General features: G+C 49.0%; 1 protein-coding gene across 1 annotated transcript; it reads right to left on the reverse strand.

The window, feature by feature from the left end:
* Positions 1-633: 633 nt before the first annotated feature.
* On the reverse strand, positions 634-15,599 carry CLSTN3 (calsyntenin 3). Its single transcript, XM_084261033.1, has 18 exons — positions 15,469-15,599; positions 12,736-12,858; positions 11,628-11,823; positions 10,934-11,142; positions 10,483-10,632; positions 9,694-9,879; positions 8,973-9,242; positions 8,592-8,704; positions 8,350-8,512; positions 7,203-7,259; positions 6,253-6,410; positions 5,923-6,071; positions 5,226-5,452; positions 3,921-4,091; positions 2,871-3,016; positions 2,609-2,744; positions 934-1,151; positions 634-847 (listed from the first exon to the last, which is right to left on the reverse strand). The coding sequence occupies exons 1-18, from the start codon at positions 15,551-15,553 to the stop codon at positions 677-679; spliced, it is 2,928 nt and encodes a 975-aa protein (XP_084117159.1). The 5' UTR covers positions 15,554-15,599; the 3' UTR covers positions 634-676.
* Between the last annotated feature and the right edge of the window lie 84 nt (positions 15,600-15,683).

Below are 15,683 nucleotides of genomic sequence, written 5' to 3' on the forward strand. Positions count from 1 at the left end.
TGTAACCCTTCCCTGACAAAAGGCAATAGTTTCAGTAAACACGTGCTCTGGATCTCCAGCCTCACACTAGAAGCTATGCTGCCTGTTTCTTTCCCTGTTTCTAGTGAAAAACTGCAGAAACCCTGAACACTTTATTTGAAATCCATTTATTTTAAAATCCACTTTGTTTCATCGTCCTTCTTACTGTCATTCATTCAGTTTAGGAGTAGACAATTTTACAAAGCAACACAAGCTGCAGTGGGTTTGTTGTTGGGTTGGTGGGGTTTTTTTGCATGAAACGAGAATAAACCTCAAACGACAACATTGAAAAAATATACAATATATATATATATAATATCTGGGGAGGGGTTGTGAGAGACCCCCCCAGTCTAAGCCCTCTGACCATCTTTTTCCAAATTTCCTTTTCTTCCCAAGCCCCCTCCTTCCTCATCCTCATTGGAACTGTGCCACTGTCGTGTGCAAGTGCCCTAATACTTCTGGAGAGCCAGGGTGGGGAGTGTGGGGAATGTGCACAATGAGGATGGCAGGAGGTGAGAGAACGTGGGAGGCAGAAATGACAGGTGTGGGAGGAGTGCGTGTGTACACGGTGGGGGAAGGAAGAAGGCAAAAGACAGACACCTCCTCCTTCCCGCCTTATGTTTTGGGGGGGATCCATTGGACTGGCGCTTTAAAGCTCTTAGTAGAGGTGAGAACCATCGCTTTTGCCAATGATGTGTTGGTCATCCACGTCATTGCTGTTTGGGAAGTCGGGTGTCTCCGAGTCAGTGCTGTCATACTCATCTTCCAGGCCTTCGCTCGCTCTGCCCTCGCTGCTCTCTGCTGCCCTCTCCTGGCAGCTCTGGTAGGACTGGGGAGGTGAGACATGGTGTTAAGGGAAAGGATCTGTCAATTCAGATGCTCACCCAAACCCCGACCGCTGTGGCTGCTCCTCACCTCCATGGGGTTGACTATGATGGTCAGAGCCGAGTCATCCCAGAACATATCGCTCTCTTTGCTTCCAGTGCTTGCGTGCCCCCCTTCAGCAGCCCCAGGCACCTCCTCCCCCACTCCCCGCCGGTGCAGGGAGTGGATGCGGAGGATGCCAAGGATAACCATGAGTGTCAGGAAGCCCACACACACCACAATGATGATAGTGGCAGCACTGGGAACCACTTTGGAGAAAGAAAACGAGAAGGCAGGGTTAGAGTCTGTTACAGAAATATCCACTTCCATCCTCGCCTGCAGGAACTGGGGTTCCTGGGCAGACCTTGGGTTTTTGGTCTTGGCAGGTACATGTCCTGACTTTTCTGTTTCCCTAGGCAAAGGCAGTTCCTGCCTTCAGCTGTTGGAATTTCACTTAAGGCCTGCATGGTTTTCCAGGATGCCTAGGTCCAGGTGTCCTCTGACGTTGGCCCAGCCTGTGGACTCTGCATATCTTTATCTACAGAAGTCACCAGATAAGTTCAATAGCAGCCATTGGTATATTTTTCATGGGAGGTAGAAATGTGTGCTGGGGAGATCCTCTAAGAGCATGAGGAGGATTTGGAGGGTGTGATTTCTGTGTGAGCAGTAGAGAAAAAAGGAAGCCAAAGGAAGTCCACTTTGCATGTGAGACAGAGGTGAGGGCTATGATAGCTGTCTACTTAGTGCCACAGTCAAGGTCTGCCTTCTTCACAGGAGAAAACTTGAAACTCATCTAAGACCTTTGGCCCAACTCTGATCCCTTTCTTCTAGGCTAAACCTTGATTCCCCAGGTAACCCCATTCCATCCCTGTAAAATCTATCCAGGCCCTGTATGCATTTGTCTGGATGGTTCAGTACAGCAGGAACTTTTCCTTTTCTTCTGTGATAGGGATTGGCAAAGGCTGGTTTTTGGTGTTCTCCCAGCACATACATAGGCTGTCCTTGAAGTGGCTCAATGCCAACTGCAGGACAACCAGGTTGGGATCAGCTGCTGCAAGAAGCTGCAGCAAAAGCTTGGACCAGAAGTGCTTCCAATGCTCCCTACAACAGGCACCAAACCCAACACAGCGTCCTCTGTAATAGTCTTAGAGCTTTCACAGCCTAGGAGGAGCCAATTGCACTGTGGTCATGCCTGTAGCACAGTGCTGACCACACAAACCAACAAGCCTTTCAGGCTTCTCTCTCCTCTCTTTGGAGCAAGAATCCTGCTCTTGTCTGTGTGGTGCTATCTCCTATGTTTTTCTGCCTTGCTAGCCCCACCAACTCTCACCACTTTTTTTTAGAGCAGTGGCAGTCTTGCTTCTTTTAGTTTCTCTACTGCTGTTGAAGGCTCTTTCTGAAATTACATTGCCCAAGCCCTCATAGTGCCTTTGGAAGGGAAATGAGTGAAATTCTACCAGCATACAGTTGTTCTTTTTTGACCTCCTCAGGAGTAGATTTCAGACTGCTATGTAAGGAGAGGATTGTTGCACCAAACTCTAAAACACAATTTGACACAGACCGCAGTGCATTTGCCAATGGAGAGTGGGACAGGAGGGTATAGTGAGAACTCAGTAATGTGGGTAGAGTGAGCCTGAAAGGAACCCTCTGCTATAGTCTCTACCAGGATATCAGAGGATCAGCATCTTGACCTAAAGGAATAAACTCAAAAGATAGCATTACATACTTGGGTTGTTGTGGGTGCTTGCCAAACTGTGTCCAGATAGCTCTGGGGGTAAATGATGGCCTCGGTGCACGAACTGCTGGGAACTCAGAATATGGTTAGGATGAGCAGCTTGGTTCATGTTGTGGAGGACATTCACCTGCAGAAAGACCAGAGCAAGAGTCAGCCCTGGGTTCGTGGTACATTCTACACTGCTCATTCCCATCCACCATGTCCTTCTCCATGCATGCACAAGCACCTAAATGTGCATGTGCTGATCCTGTACCTCCACAGTAAACTCATTGCTGGAGTAGCGTCCATTCATCTCTGTGCAGGACAGGTGAAACTTCCTTTCATAGAGAGCAGCACCGTGGTTGATGTGGTATGAGATCTGGCGTAGTATTTCCTCATAAACTGCAATGCTCTCCACACCTGAGACAGGAAGAGAGAATTGGTGTAGGGTGAGGAAGTCCTACAGAATCATAAGCCTGTAGCAACCAGGAGCTATAGAGAAATACAAGGCAATGCTGGGTTCATTACTTCTAGGAAGTGAGCAGAGATGGAGCTGGCTGCTAAAGACCTGAAGAAATATCTGCTTGCATTGCTAAAACAAGTGGAAAGAAGGATCAAGAGCAACAGGCCTGTTAAGGTCTGGAAAGTACAAATAGTGTTGTACCAGTCCACAATCTGTGGGATAAGCCGTTCCCCAGTCATGTCACACAAAGTGCTGCTAGCACCTGAGAACACCAAACCCCAAGGAGTAAGTCAGGAGGAGAGCCTGGGTGAGAGTTTGGACACCATGCCCTACTATTGTGCTGGAAGTGGAAACACCTCCAAGAAAATGGGCTGGGACTTCCAAAAGCCAAGTTCCAGTGCTCGAAGGAAGCCTATAGGAAAGCTGGAGAGGGATTTCTTACAAGGACTTGTAATGACAGGATGAGAGGTAATGGCTATAAACTGGAAGAGGGTAGATAAAAGATAAAAGAAGAAAATTTTCACTATGAAGGTGGTGAGGCACTGGAACAGGCTGCTGGTGGGAGTTTTGGATGCCCCCTCCCTGGAAGTGTTCAAGGCCAGGCTGGGTGGGGCTTTGGGCAGGCTACTCTAGTGGGAGGTGTCCTTGCCCTTAGCAGGGGGGTTGTAACAAGATGAACTGTAAGGGCCCTTCCAACCCAAACCATTCTATGATTCTGTGATTCAACAAATAGTTACGTGCCAGAGTCTCACAAAGTACAGCCACACATCTCTAACATCAGCTTAAATGCTTCTCCCAGTAACGTCTGACAGGCAGTGAGAGAGGGGTAATTAGTCAACTGTGCCTGAGTGGAAGACTTACCTGTAATGGTCAGGTAGGCAGAGGTGTTAACAAGCTCGAGGCCACGCTGCTGCAGCAGTGCCCCATCCAGGAGCAGATATTCCCTCTCTGGGTCCAAGTCATCCCCTACCAGTGAGATCTCACAGCCATCCAGGTTGTGTACAATCTCATCTGACATTCGTGTGTCTGTCACTGAGAGGCAAATGGAAAGAAGACAGGGCCAGAAAGCCAAGACAGCCATCAGTGAAGGCAGGAGCAATACCCACTGACTTAAAAGTTCTCACAACATACATAATGACTTTTTCTGTCTAGCACTGACCTTGAGTAAAATCGTTGTTAGTCTAAGTATTTTTTGGAGCAGTGCTCCATCCATCATCATGTATGTATCTGTCTCCACCCCCTGTCCCTGTTGTCCCATCCCCCCATCCTTTCCATGTCATCATCCACCTCTGGTTCTAATGACATTATGCACTAAGAAAGTCAGTTTGTTCTGGAACAACATACTATTATCAGGCTGGCTCATGATAACACCTCTTGGCTGTAAGGACTCTATTGACAAGGACAATGTGCAAATTAGGAACAACTGTATCACACATTCCCAGACCCCAAGTACTTTTGAAAGCTTTCCCCCAGCCTCACAACTGCTGGTTACCATGGTTGAGATCTTACCTTCTTTAAAATGGCTTTCAATGACTAACTGCTTTCAGCAGGGCAAAGGCCAACCTGCCCCAATTCCAGAAACTCACCATTGTATGAGGAAAGGCAAAGCTGCCAAACATAAAACTCTAAGCAAAAGATCCTATTTCCAGAAGAGATTTGAAAAGAGTGAAAGGACATGTAGAGCATAGAATGAGGAGAAATAATCTGATGATGGAGAGAAACTGAGGGACAAGTGAGGAAACTAACTGAGGAATTCACGGGAATAAGTGATTGCAGGAGATGGGAGGTGGAAAGAAACAAGGAAAGCAGGAGAGAAAGAAACAGAAGAAGACTTAGTAAAGGGTAACAGGAGCAGGAGTAGAGGGGGTAACAGGCAGGACCTCTATCCAGTGCTGGATTCAATAAAGGAAAATGTAAAAGGGATTAGGAATGAATAGCCTGGGTAAGAAGGAGTGAGGCAAAGAAACTGGCTGGATAGGAGAATTACAGGGAGGAGCAGAAAGGAATAACTGATTAGCCTACATATTGACAGACAATGTGCCTTGCTTCTCTATTCATTAACTCTCCTATTTTGGGTGTAACGAGGGGCTGTATTTTCTCTGCAGGACAGCCACTCTGTAGGTCTTTCCCATTTGTCTCTTACACCTCACACTGTACTCCACTCACCAGTACCATGCCAGTTCTCATCCTTCTTGGCCTCCACCTGGTGAGAAATAGAGCAGGTGATCTGGAGGTTGGGGAACAGGAAAACCCCTTCAGGACCCTCAAAGTCTGATGCAGGATGAGCAAAGTGGGCATTGCCAGTCAACAAGATCTGAGGTGCATCAGGCTGTAACACCACAACATAACCTTCCACATCAGGAATGGAGACACAGGACTCTTCACTGAAACACCTGAAGGAGAGCAGCAGAAAGCATCAGTTGGACCAACACTGCACCAACAACATTGTAAAAGAAAACCTCCTGCCCATTCCTGCCAGAAAAATGGAATATACCTTTTTTTTTTGTTTTAATCTTCCTAAAGCTTCCCTGTAGCTTACCATGCAAGACAGAGAGGTGTGGTAGGAATGACATCACTGGGTTTTAGGTGACTTGGGCCACATCCACACATCACAGAGAAAATTAAAACCAGCCCACATGCCTTCACCATGTGTGAAGGTAGAAGTTCTGTTACCTGCATAGACCCCAGGACCCCGTATTACAGCATCCATTTAGATATCGGATACTTCATTTTCAGGAGGACTTTTACACTTTTCAAGATGGTGAATTAGAATTAAAATACAAGGTGAAGGAGTGTAATTTTAGTCAAAAGAGAGGTGACCCTCCTGTTGTACTTAGCCAGAGGTACTGCTTTGTTCACTCACTTAACAGTAGTGGTGAGCCTGAGTGGCCGGACTCCAGGGGTAGCAAAGCGCAGCGAATTCATGTAAGCCACATGCTGGATTGCGTGGTTGAAGGTTTCCACATCGTCACCCTCCAAGGTCAGCAGGGACTGAGAGGGGTTCACATGGACCTACACATGGAAGAGAAGAAAATACTCAGGGTTCTTTGGCAAACGCCCAGAGTCTAAGCTGAGAAAGACACAAAGGAGAAAGGTGGGGAGTTGTCTGAGGTGGGGAAGCAGGCAAAGTCCTGGGAAGCAAGGCTGGGGAGGAGAGTGGAGGAACCCATGCAAGCTGGGCAGATGGGCATACCTTCATCCCTTTGCCCAGACTGTCGAAGTCACTGTAATCAAGCCCCTCACGGCAGGCATACAGGCATTCAATAACCTCCCGGCTCTCCAAGCTACCAGGGCGTACAGTGAAGCCAGCCAAGTAACCATGGAAGTAGTGGTGTATCAACAGAGGATCTCCTGAGGGAAACATGGGAGGTGGAGGGTGTGAGAGACATGGTGAGGAAGAGAGCAAGAACAACAAAAGCAACAGCGTGAGGAACACACAGATGTTAAGGGAGGTAGAGAGAAACAGAAGGGTGCGTGGGGCATGGCAAAGCCGAGATGACAAAAGCAAGTGTAAAGGACATAGAGATGTTAAGGGAGGTAAAGAGAGACAGAAACATGCACAGGGCATGGAAAAGCAAATACAACAAGAAGACAGGGGATGCTGAAGTCAGGAGATGTTGATTCTTTTAATTCGAGATGGGGGAAAATGAGAAAAACAGACTAACAGAAAGACTAGGGCAGTGAAAGGTAGGTAGCATAGAGAAGTTTCTGCCAAAGTGCTGAATGCCAGTTTCCAAATCCTGATGGAAACAATTTCTTGTCCCCTTCTCACTGTGTCCTGTGAGGGCTTTTTAAAAACAAGCTATATTCCATAGACTGTTAGGGATGAGGTGACATCTCCTGATGTCTCTAATGCCTATTGTGTTCTTCAGAGACCAACTTTCATGATCAGGCATGAGGACTCTTCCTCCTCATGAAAAGCATACTCCATCTCTCAAAACAAGCTGTAGTTCTCCTATCAGCCTTTTCATGCTCCAGAGATATCAAGCTATCAAGGACCAATCTGCTAAGTAGGGGTTTTCCTCCCAAGATGGTGGGAGGCAGCAGGACAGGATTAGGGGAGCTGTATGAGGAAGGCAGCATGCAAGAAGTGATAGTCATGCACAGTGAAGAGGGAAAGAGAACCATCTTCCTTTTTCCTACCTTGTACAGTATCAGTGGAGCTGTCATTCCCTTTGGTTTTCTCTTTGGTTTTCTCCTCTGCAAAAGGAGAATATTTAGACAAGCAATAAGGCGTTGGAAGAGCATGGCTACAAGGTCAGACAAGTATCTATACAAGTGCCTGCATTGGCCAGTCCAAAAGAACAGTTCTGGAGTCATGTGCCAAGCAGTGCACCATTCAACCCTGGAGACAGCACATCACAGGTGAAGGAGGGCAGAGTCCCGCTCATGAAAGCGATGGTGAGACTGCAGGATGAGTAATTGATACAAGGGAGAAAGTATTGGGTTGGGGTTTTTACGCCTTCCCAATAATACCTATTTTGGGAATTAATGGTTCCCATTCATGGAACATGGTCCTAGCCTTCTCAACAAGCCATGTTCCAAACATCCTTTTGAAACTCAGATGGTTCCAGAAAGGTGTCCCAAGATGGTTAATACTTACTGGTTGTAAAAGGCCAATCAAGAGCACAGAGCTGTGGGAAGATCCCTAACAGGGGAGAAGCAGTACTACAATAAAGATCTGAACTTGCTAGAAATTTCTGCCGGAATAAAGGCAAGCAGCAGGAAAATTTCTTCAGTTCTGTACTGCTTCCTTCTTGCAGGATAACTGAAAGACTGGGAAATGCATCTTTAGATCTCCACAGAATGAGCTTTCATCTGGTAGTAGCTTAACTATGTTCTTAACTTTATCTGTTACCTCCAACCCAATTCCTCTACAGAATGATTTGTGACTTCTTCATTTAGACCCTTGAAACACAGAAATCCTCTATACAAGCTGCAGCACAAATAGTACTGCCTGCTCTCTAGTCAAGAGCTTTGATAGAAATGCCAATATCTGAATGAGGTACAGAGTTTCATCTCTCCTCTGCCTGAAAGCTTGTTATTTATGTCATACTACTGTCATACTACTGCTGTTGTCTGTGAAGCTGCCAGTGACACGTGTCCCTGAGCCGTTATTACCATCCATGAGGAAGGAGCCATGTTGGCTTTGGTGTCAAGGAGGCAAGATGGCTGCAGTGTGGTTTGTATCATTTAGTGTTGGGTGGGGTTTCTTTCACCTCTTCTGGCTCTCCCTCCACTCCCTTGTTTGCCATATGGGAAGAGCATGGTTCAGGGAGCGGGCGCTCACCAGTCCAGCAGGCTCCAATCATGAGTGAGGGCTCCTGCCGTGGCGGGTGAATGAGGCCATTGTCATGGATGAGGGCAGGGTCATAAGAGACACCATCCACGTAGAGTGTGACAGTGGGGAACTCCAAGTTGAGGGCATAATGGTGCCATTCATCATCGCAGACCTACAGAAGATGACAGAAGAAGGGATCAGCAAATGGCAGATGGAGAAGGGACATGGGGAAGAGGCAAACACTTCCTCACCTGCTCAAGCTTCCAGAGGAATTTCACAGGCCTCGCACTTTCCAGCAAGGGCCAGTAGAGGAAAGAAATCCGGCAGCCATGCACAGCCAGAGAGTAATGTGAGTAGCCATCCTCTGCCAGGGACAAGGACAGGGAGTTACATATCACATCTCAGAGCAGTTTCACTACCCAGAGCCCAGAAGCACATGGCAGCCTGCGCAACTGGCACTCGGCACCACGTGCTCCCAGCACAAGTGACACCTGAAGAAGTGTGTTCCTACGGTAAGACCCCTGCCCAGGTCCCTCTCTGGAACACATGAGATTTCCCCCTGTGAGGACCATCTCTTCTAACAAGTCAGAGGCAGTGGGCAAAAGTATCATCACCTCAGGAAAGTGTCTCACCACTCTGCACTGTACTGCAGATCACTGTCTCCTCTTCCCGCCTGCCTTTGCCAGGCACCACGGCATGCTTCATCCACACAGACAGGGTGAAGTGGTCACTCAGCCCCTCATGGGCATTTGTCCCGCTCACCACTGGCACCTGGGCAGCCTGACTGCCATTGAACCAGTAGATGAGGCTGCTGTCCTGGCTGTAGTGCACCGAGAGCCGCGCAGTCCAGTTTGCCATGGGGCTAGGCACTGGCAGCAGGTCAATCTCTCCTGAGGCAGCACCTAACAAGAAGGAAAGGAGTCAGGAATGTCAGCATGCGAAAATAAAGAGCCTGAGAACTGGGGAACAGACAAAGGGGGTGCTGGAGGGTTTGTTGTAATGTCCCAGAGCACAGGGAGAGGAGGGGTTGCCTATAGGCCTTCTACCTGGAGAATGATGATGGCTTTTTCATCTGTGGCAAGGGAAGTCCCACAGACTCTGCCTACTGGGGCAATGCACAGAAACCTCTGGCTGCCCAGCAGTGAAAGCACGGGGAGCCCCTTGTAAATGTAGGCAGGGTGCCCACTACCCCTCAGTGCAGGATGTGAGCTGGGTGTCGTCCCAGTGCCACTAACCGCAGGAGATGTGAGGAATGCATCCTCCAGCATCTCTGCTGTGTGAGGAAGTGCTCCAGGGGAAGGAGCAGGGTGCTGTGCTACAGCTGCCCTCGGCCCAGGAAAGAATTCAATTCACCACAAAGTTTGCGCAGTGACTTCTCAGAGTAGTTATCCCGGTCACAGCCCTTGGCCACGTGGTTTGTCTGCAGCTCTACTGTGGCCTGGATGTTCCACAGGGGCTCATCGCAGGTCTCCAGGTGAATGCTGGGGAAGAGCGCAAGGCTGCCTGCACCTGGGGTGTACTCAATCCTCTTGTTCCAACCTAGTGAAGAAGTCAAAGACAGTTAGGTCCTGCCAAAGACATGGATGCCACACTCAAAAGTCACATCTATGGACTAGCCTAGAAACAAAGATTTTTGCTCTTTCTTTGTTGAAAAGACAGCTTTATGCTGCTGGCATTGGTGGAAGGGAAGATTTCCTAGAAGCAGAGTCAAAATTCTAATCTTCTACAGCTAGCAGTGCAGCATCAGTCCTTGGACCATCAGCTTCCCTTATCAGGCAGAGCACATATTTAGTTCTGTTGATTTCCCCTTAATTCTATTGACTAAGCTGAGCCTGTAGGTATACAACACCTCTGAAAAAGCCATTTATCCTCAGTTCCAAAACAAATCTATGCTGAATACAGCCTTATCAAATATAGAGTAGGAATGATTTTCCAGTGTCAAAATTGACTTTCAGTGGCTTTGCAATGGATTTAGATGTCTGCTGCATCCCCTTAGATGGGACTGACACACTGATGCCAGAACTGAACCGTATATTTGAGCATGCAAATTTATATGTGTATATACACTTGCAATGAGCAGGACAAGTGTAGTAGCTCAGCAAAAGCAAAGTGAAGACATAACTGCTGTTAAAGGTTTCATACCCTGCCAGCTGGGCTTGCAGGTGGGTTTCACCTGGATTTCCACTTCAGCATCATCAGAAGCCCGCTTTTTTCCACAGTCATAGGCTGTCACTGTGAATTTGTAGAGACGATCTCCACTGTACTGCAGCTTCTCTGTGTTCTCAATGTTCCCTGGTTAGTGAAACAAAGAGATCAAGGGAGAGGAAAGTCTCCTCACAAGATGTTCCTTCTAGAAATCACTGGGTTTTTTTAACAACTACAAAAGCAACCAAAAAGGGGTTGAGCCCCCACAGTGCCACTCTGTAACAAGCTATAGCATCCCACAAAATGGCTGCTGCATCTCTGCACCAGAGATGGATCAGCAGCGCTGGAAAATTCTTATAGCACAGCTCTGCCTGCAAATGGGCCTGGCAGAGAGGGAGCAAAGCAGGAAGCAGGGAGGGACATGCTTATGGTAGGTGTGGATTCTTACCATCATTGTCAATCAGAAAGGGAATATTGGGGGTCAGGATCTCATAGTAGCAGATCTGGCTGTACTGTGGTGAGCAGTCTCCATCAATAGCCTCCACACGCAAGATGCGGTCATACAGCTTTCCCTCAGTCACTGCCACACGATACAACTTCTCCACAAAGACAGGAGCAAACTCATTCACATCATTTACTCGAACGTGCACTGTAGCCCTGATGGACAGAGACATCAATAAGAACTGACCAGCTGCTTAGTAGCCATACACTACCTAAATTTCAGAGTAAGTCTATCCCCTTAACTGCACCAGTCTGACTTCCAGCCCTCAAAAGCAAGGACAAGAAAAGAGACCTGGGTTTGAACGCAGCAATGCTGGCCCACAGGAGCCTGGACAATAGTTTCCCACTCCAGAGAAAAAGGAAAAGGAATGACAGTGTAATCAGGGCCCCCTGCCTCTATGCAGCCAGGTAAAACACCACCCTTAGACACAGCCATCAAGCAGCCCTCATTCCTAGCATATGTGCTCACGTGACTCAGTCAGTGAACATTTCTCTTTCTTTCTTACTAACATGAGGAGTTCTAGTATCAGTGCTTGAGAAAAATACCTCTGGCTACAGGAAGCACTCCCACAGTGATTTCCATTTGTGTTCCTGTGACAGACGGCATTTTGCAACAGGCAGCAACGGCTACATGGACTTACTTGTGTGATTTCTTGGTATTTGCTCCATCAGGTCCCTCTCCACAGTCATAAGCCTGGATGGTGAATGTGTGCTCCTTATGTGCTTCACAATCCACTGGTTCCTTGGCCCGGATCAGCCCCTCACCTGTAGCTTTGTCCAGGATCACAGCTTCAAAAGGTACCCCTGCCCCATGGATCCTGAAGCCACAGATTTCACCTGGCACCCATAAAGGCAGAGAAGAAGGGGAAAAAGGACTGAGGAGGGTGCATTATGCTCCCTGGCTTCCTGCCCCCATATTTTCTTCCCTTCTAACATACATTCTCCATTCCTTTTCATTATCAGCTCTCATTTTGAGCAATTTTTTGTTCCCTAGGAGTTCCTCCTGCAATCTCTTACAGCTGTTAAGGGTGTACATGCCCTCTACTGGAGACTGCTCCCATGGCAGGGAGTCTCGACCGGAATCGAGATTAGAGGTTACAAGGTTCAAGCTAGATTTACTAGTGCTAAACAGCCACAAAACTGAGGGGGCACCTTATTTTTCCTCTGCATCCCTCAGGGAGGCAAAATAGGCCATATATTGCAGACAGGCAGACAGACAAAGCATGAAGATCCATGATGTCTCATCCACCCACATACGCAGGATGTGCACAGTACCACAGGGAACTGCAGATAGGATCACCTAAATCCTAAAGCTTGATTCACAGGGACTTTTCCTCTCCCAAAGCTCAGGGAGAACACGTGAGGAAGCTCCAGGCATGGCCTAGGCAAGCACCAGGAATACAACCCTCCTAAAGCTGCATCTGTAGTTTCAGGGATTTGTGCTGTGAGCACTGCCAACAAAGTGTGCCCTACCAGCTTTTTCCAGTGTTCACAGGAACAGAGCTGTGCATGTGACCTTTAGAAACAGCAGAACTGTGTCAAAAAAGTAGCTGGCTCCACCCTCAACTTCTCTGCATAAGGGAAACAGCTCACAGCATCCTAAATCAAGCTGTGCCAAATTTGCCTCCAGACTTCACTGGGGACCTCCTCCAGAACAAGGTCTGGAGGTGTGCTAGAATCCAGCACGGGGATGAATGTCACCCTGTCTCTGCCTCTTGGTAAGTCTCTTGCTGCCTCCCACCCACCTACCTGCATAACGCAGTGGAGCATCTTTGTCCAGCGCAAATAGTGGTGGGTTGAGCAGGACTGTGTTGTCATTCTCCATGACGATGCCCTGATACTCAGCTTCAATCCATGGTTTGTGCTTGTTTGCTGAGGTGGATTTGGGGAAAGGGATGGAGCACAGGAATGTGTTAGCCACTGATGACATATTCATTTGGAAAAGAGCAGAATATCATCCAGTGGCAGGTAACAACCACCCCTCCCCACCTTCTTCTCTGGAAATAAAGAAGTCTGAAATAGTCTGGGAGGAAGAAGTTCCGTTTCTTTAGTTTTACTCCACATGGCTCTTGGGAGACCTCATTAGAAACAATGTGTTCCTTCTGGCTTCCTCATTACTATCTTACTAGAAATATGGGGAGAGGCATCTGAGTGCTCAGGAAAGCTGGAGCAGTTGAAAAAAAAAGAAGAGGTAGAAATAGCCTGATTCTGGAGACAAGATTTCAGACGCTAAATCCTTTAGCTCACTTAAGCTATAATTAAAGTCTCAAGGATACATCTTCCCTTGGGGTGTCCATAATAACTTATGCCTCACATCCTCTGGACTAAGGCCCAGGATCTACACACATGTGCCCAGGTACACTTTCAGTCAGTCACCCTGTGTGTGTAACAACCTACTCTGAGAGTCCCTTGCTCCTTCATTCCCCATTCCATGGCGAGCACCATACTCCCTTGGCCCCTCCTTGCTAAGCCCGTTGGCTGGAGCCCAGACAGACTTGGCATGGAGGCAGCAGCCAGCAGGAGGCTCTGAAAAATGTCACAGACCCAGAAATAGCAAATTAATCTTTATCACACAGGCTCCAGGGCAGGGAAAGAGAGAAATAAAGGGTTAGGGGGAAGGAAGGGGAGCGGAGAGGAGGGGAGAGAGAAGAAAAATCATTACAAATTAAAAACCCCTCCCCCATGCTCACTCCCTGCCAAATGGGCCTCAGAGATTATATTACATGGCCTAGTTACAATCCCCCATTCCCAGATAATCCCCCACTCTCTCAACCCCCAGAGACCAAGATTTATTACAACTGAACCATACTTTGAGCACAGCATGGCTCAGAGCTGGTAGAGTGGAGGACGCAGAGCCTTTCCCCTCAAGGGCACTGCTTCCAATATGTGAATTCGTCCTCTGCAGCACAGCATCCTCTGAAACCATACTGGCATGGCATGACACATTGACTCAAAAGGGACAGTATCCCTTACAACCAAGCTCTCCTGCTAATCGGGGCCAGGGGATGCTGCTGGAGCCGGGTGGTGGGCCAGCAGGCAGGGCAACAGGTCAGAGCAGGGATGCAGACCCAGCTTGAAGCAGTGAAGACCATGGGTTGGCATTTTCTTCTCTCCTTATTGATTAATAAGTATTGCTTAGGAAACCCAGAGAAACATCCACCCTGCTCAGTATGCAGGTGGAATCCTCCCTGTGTGCAAGTGCCCATGCTTCATTCACCCCACGCCTTCATTTCCCCCACCAGATTTCCCTTCTGTGATGGCTCTAGTCCATGCATCACACCACTGAGGTGGGAATCCATGATACAAATGCCAAATGCGCCCTGTTGCTGGGGTAACAAGCTGGTGGTAGAGAGACAAATTCCTCACTGCATACACCTGCAACATTGGGAATCACCAATCTGATTTCTTGGGAAATGGGTCCCTGGAGATTGAAAAAAACCCCACCATTTTGGGATTATCTTTAGGATACAGACTCCTACCAGCTTAAAGAAAGCTCCTGCAAACCTAAAATAATTTGTCAGGGGTGACCAGGTGTTTTGGAGTGTAAATTCACAAAGAGAAGAGAAAATCCAGGGCATAAGGCCTTGCCTTGCCACTGGGCCCTCTGGCACCAGAGCAGTACAAATAAATGCCCCTGCCAGCGCCATCATACACAGAGTTTAGCATTACACCCACCCTGTAGCCCTACCCCTTCCTAAGCACAGAAAACACCCTAAAGTGTCACACTGCCTGATGACCCTGAGTCCCTTGCGTGTTTTCAGGTTCTCCCACCCTGTCAGATCATAGATGCACTGACTCCCCTCAGATGGATTCCTCGAGTCTGCCTCTACTGCCACAGATCTAGAAACCTACATCTTTCTCCATCACTGTATGTGTCCAAAGAACATCTGCAGTCAGCATTCGGGGTGGGTTTTTCACATATTTAGTACGTAAAATGCTGTTTTAAATGAGCAACCTGCATAATGTTCAGCCCATGACTGTACAATAATTCCTATTGGCAGATTGTTGATGGATTAACAAGAATTGGAAGATGGAGCTAGGGGATGTGTTTTGGAGACCACGGGGGTCTGTGGAGAAACGACACGTTCTCGTCAGAGGAGGAAAAGACGGCTAAATCTGCGCAGCGATAACTGAAACAAAAGCGAGACCCGCAGGTGCAAGCGGGGGAAACCCGAGGGCACTGCTAGAGGGAGAAGGAAGAGGGGAGAAAGAAGCGGTGGCAGGAGACGGGTGGAGAAAGTCGAGAGGGTGGGATAAGGGCGCCCGAAGGGGCAAAGAAAGCCTGAGCCGCCGGGGACCGCGAAGACCGCCCGACGCCAGGCGAAGGCGAGGGGCAGCGCGGAGCCGCACCGGCACCGCGGGGGCGGATGGATGAGCCGCGGCCGACGTGTACCTCAGCCCCGCTGTGGGGGGCGGCCCGAGGGGCCGTGCGGAGCCCCCCGCCGCCGCCCGGGACCGTGCCCGCGGCGCTCCGCCGCTCACCTTTGTTGGAGGCGCTGCCGGGCAGCGCGGCGCAGAGGCAGAGGAGAGGGAGGAGGACGGCGGCGCCAGGCCGAGGGTCGCCCATCGCGGCGGCGGGTCCCTGCCCGCACGGGGCTGCTGGACGGCGGCGGGCGCGGCCCTGCCCGGCCCACGCCCTCGCTCCCGCGGCGGCAGCAGCAGCGCGCAGGGTCGGCGCGGCACCTCCGCGAACCCCC

The sequence above is a fragment of the Gallinula chloropus genome (genome assembly GCF_964237585.1).
Source record: "Gallinula chloropus genome assembly, chromosome: 1".
NCBI classification, from domain to species: Eukaryota; Metazoa; Chordata; class Aves; order Gruiformes; family Rallidae; genus Gallinula; species Gallinula chloropus.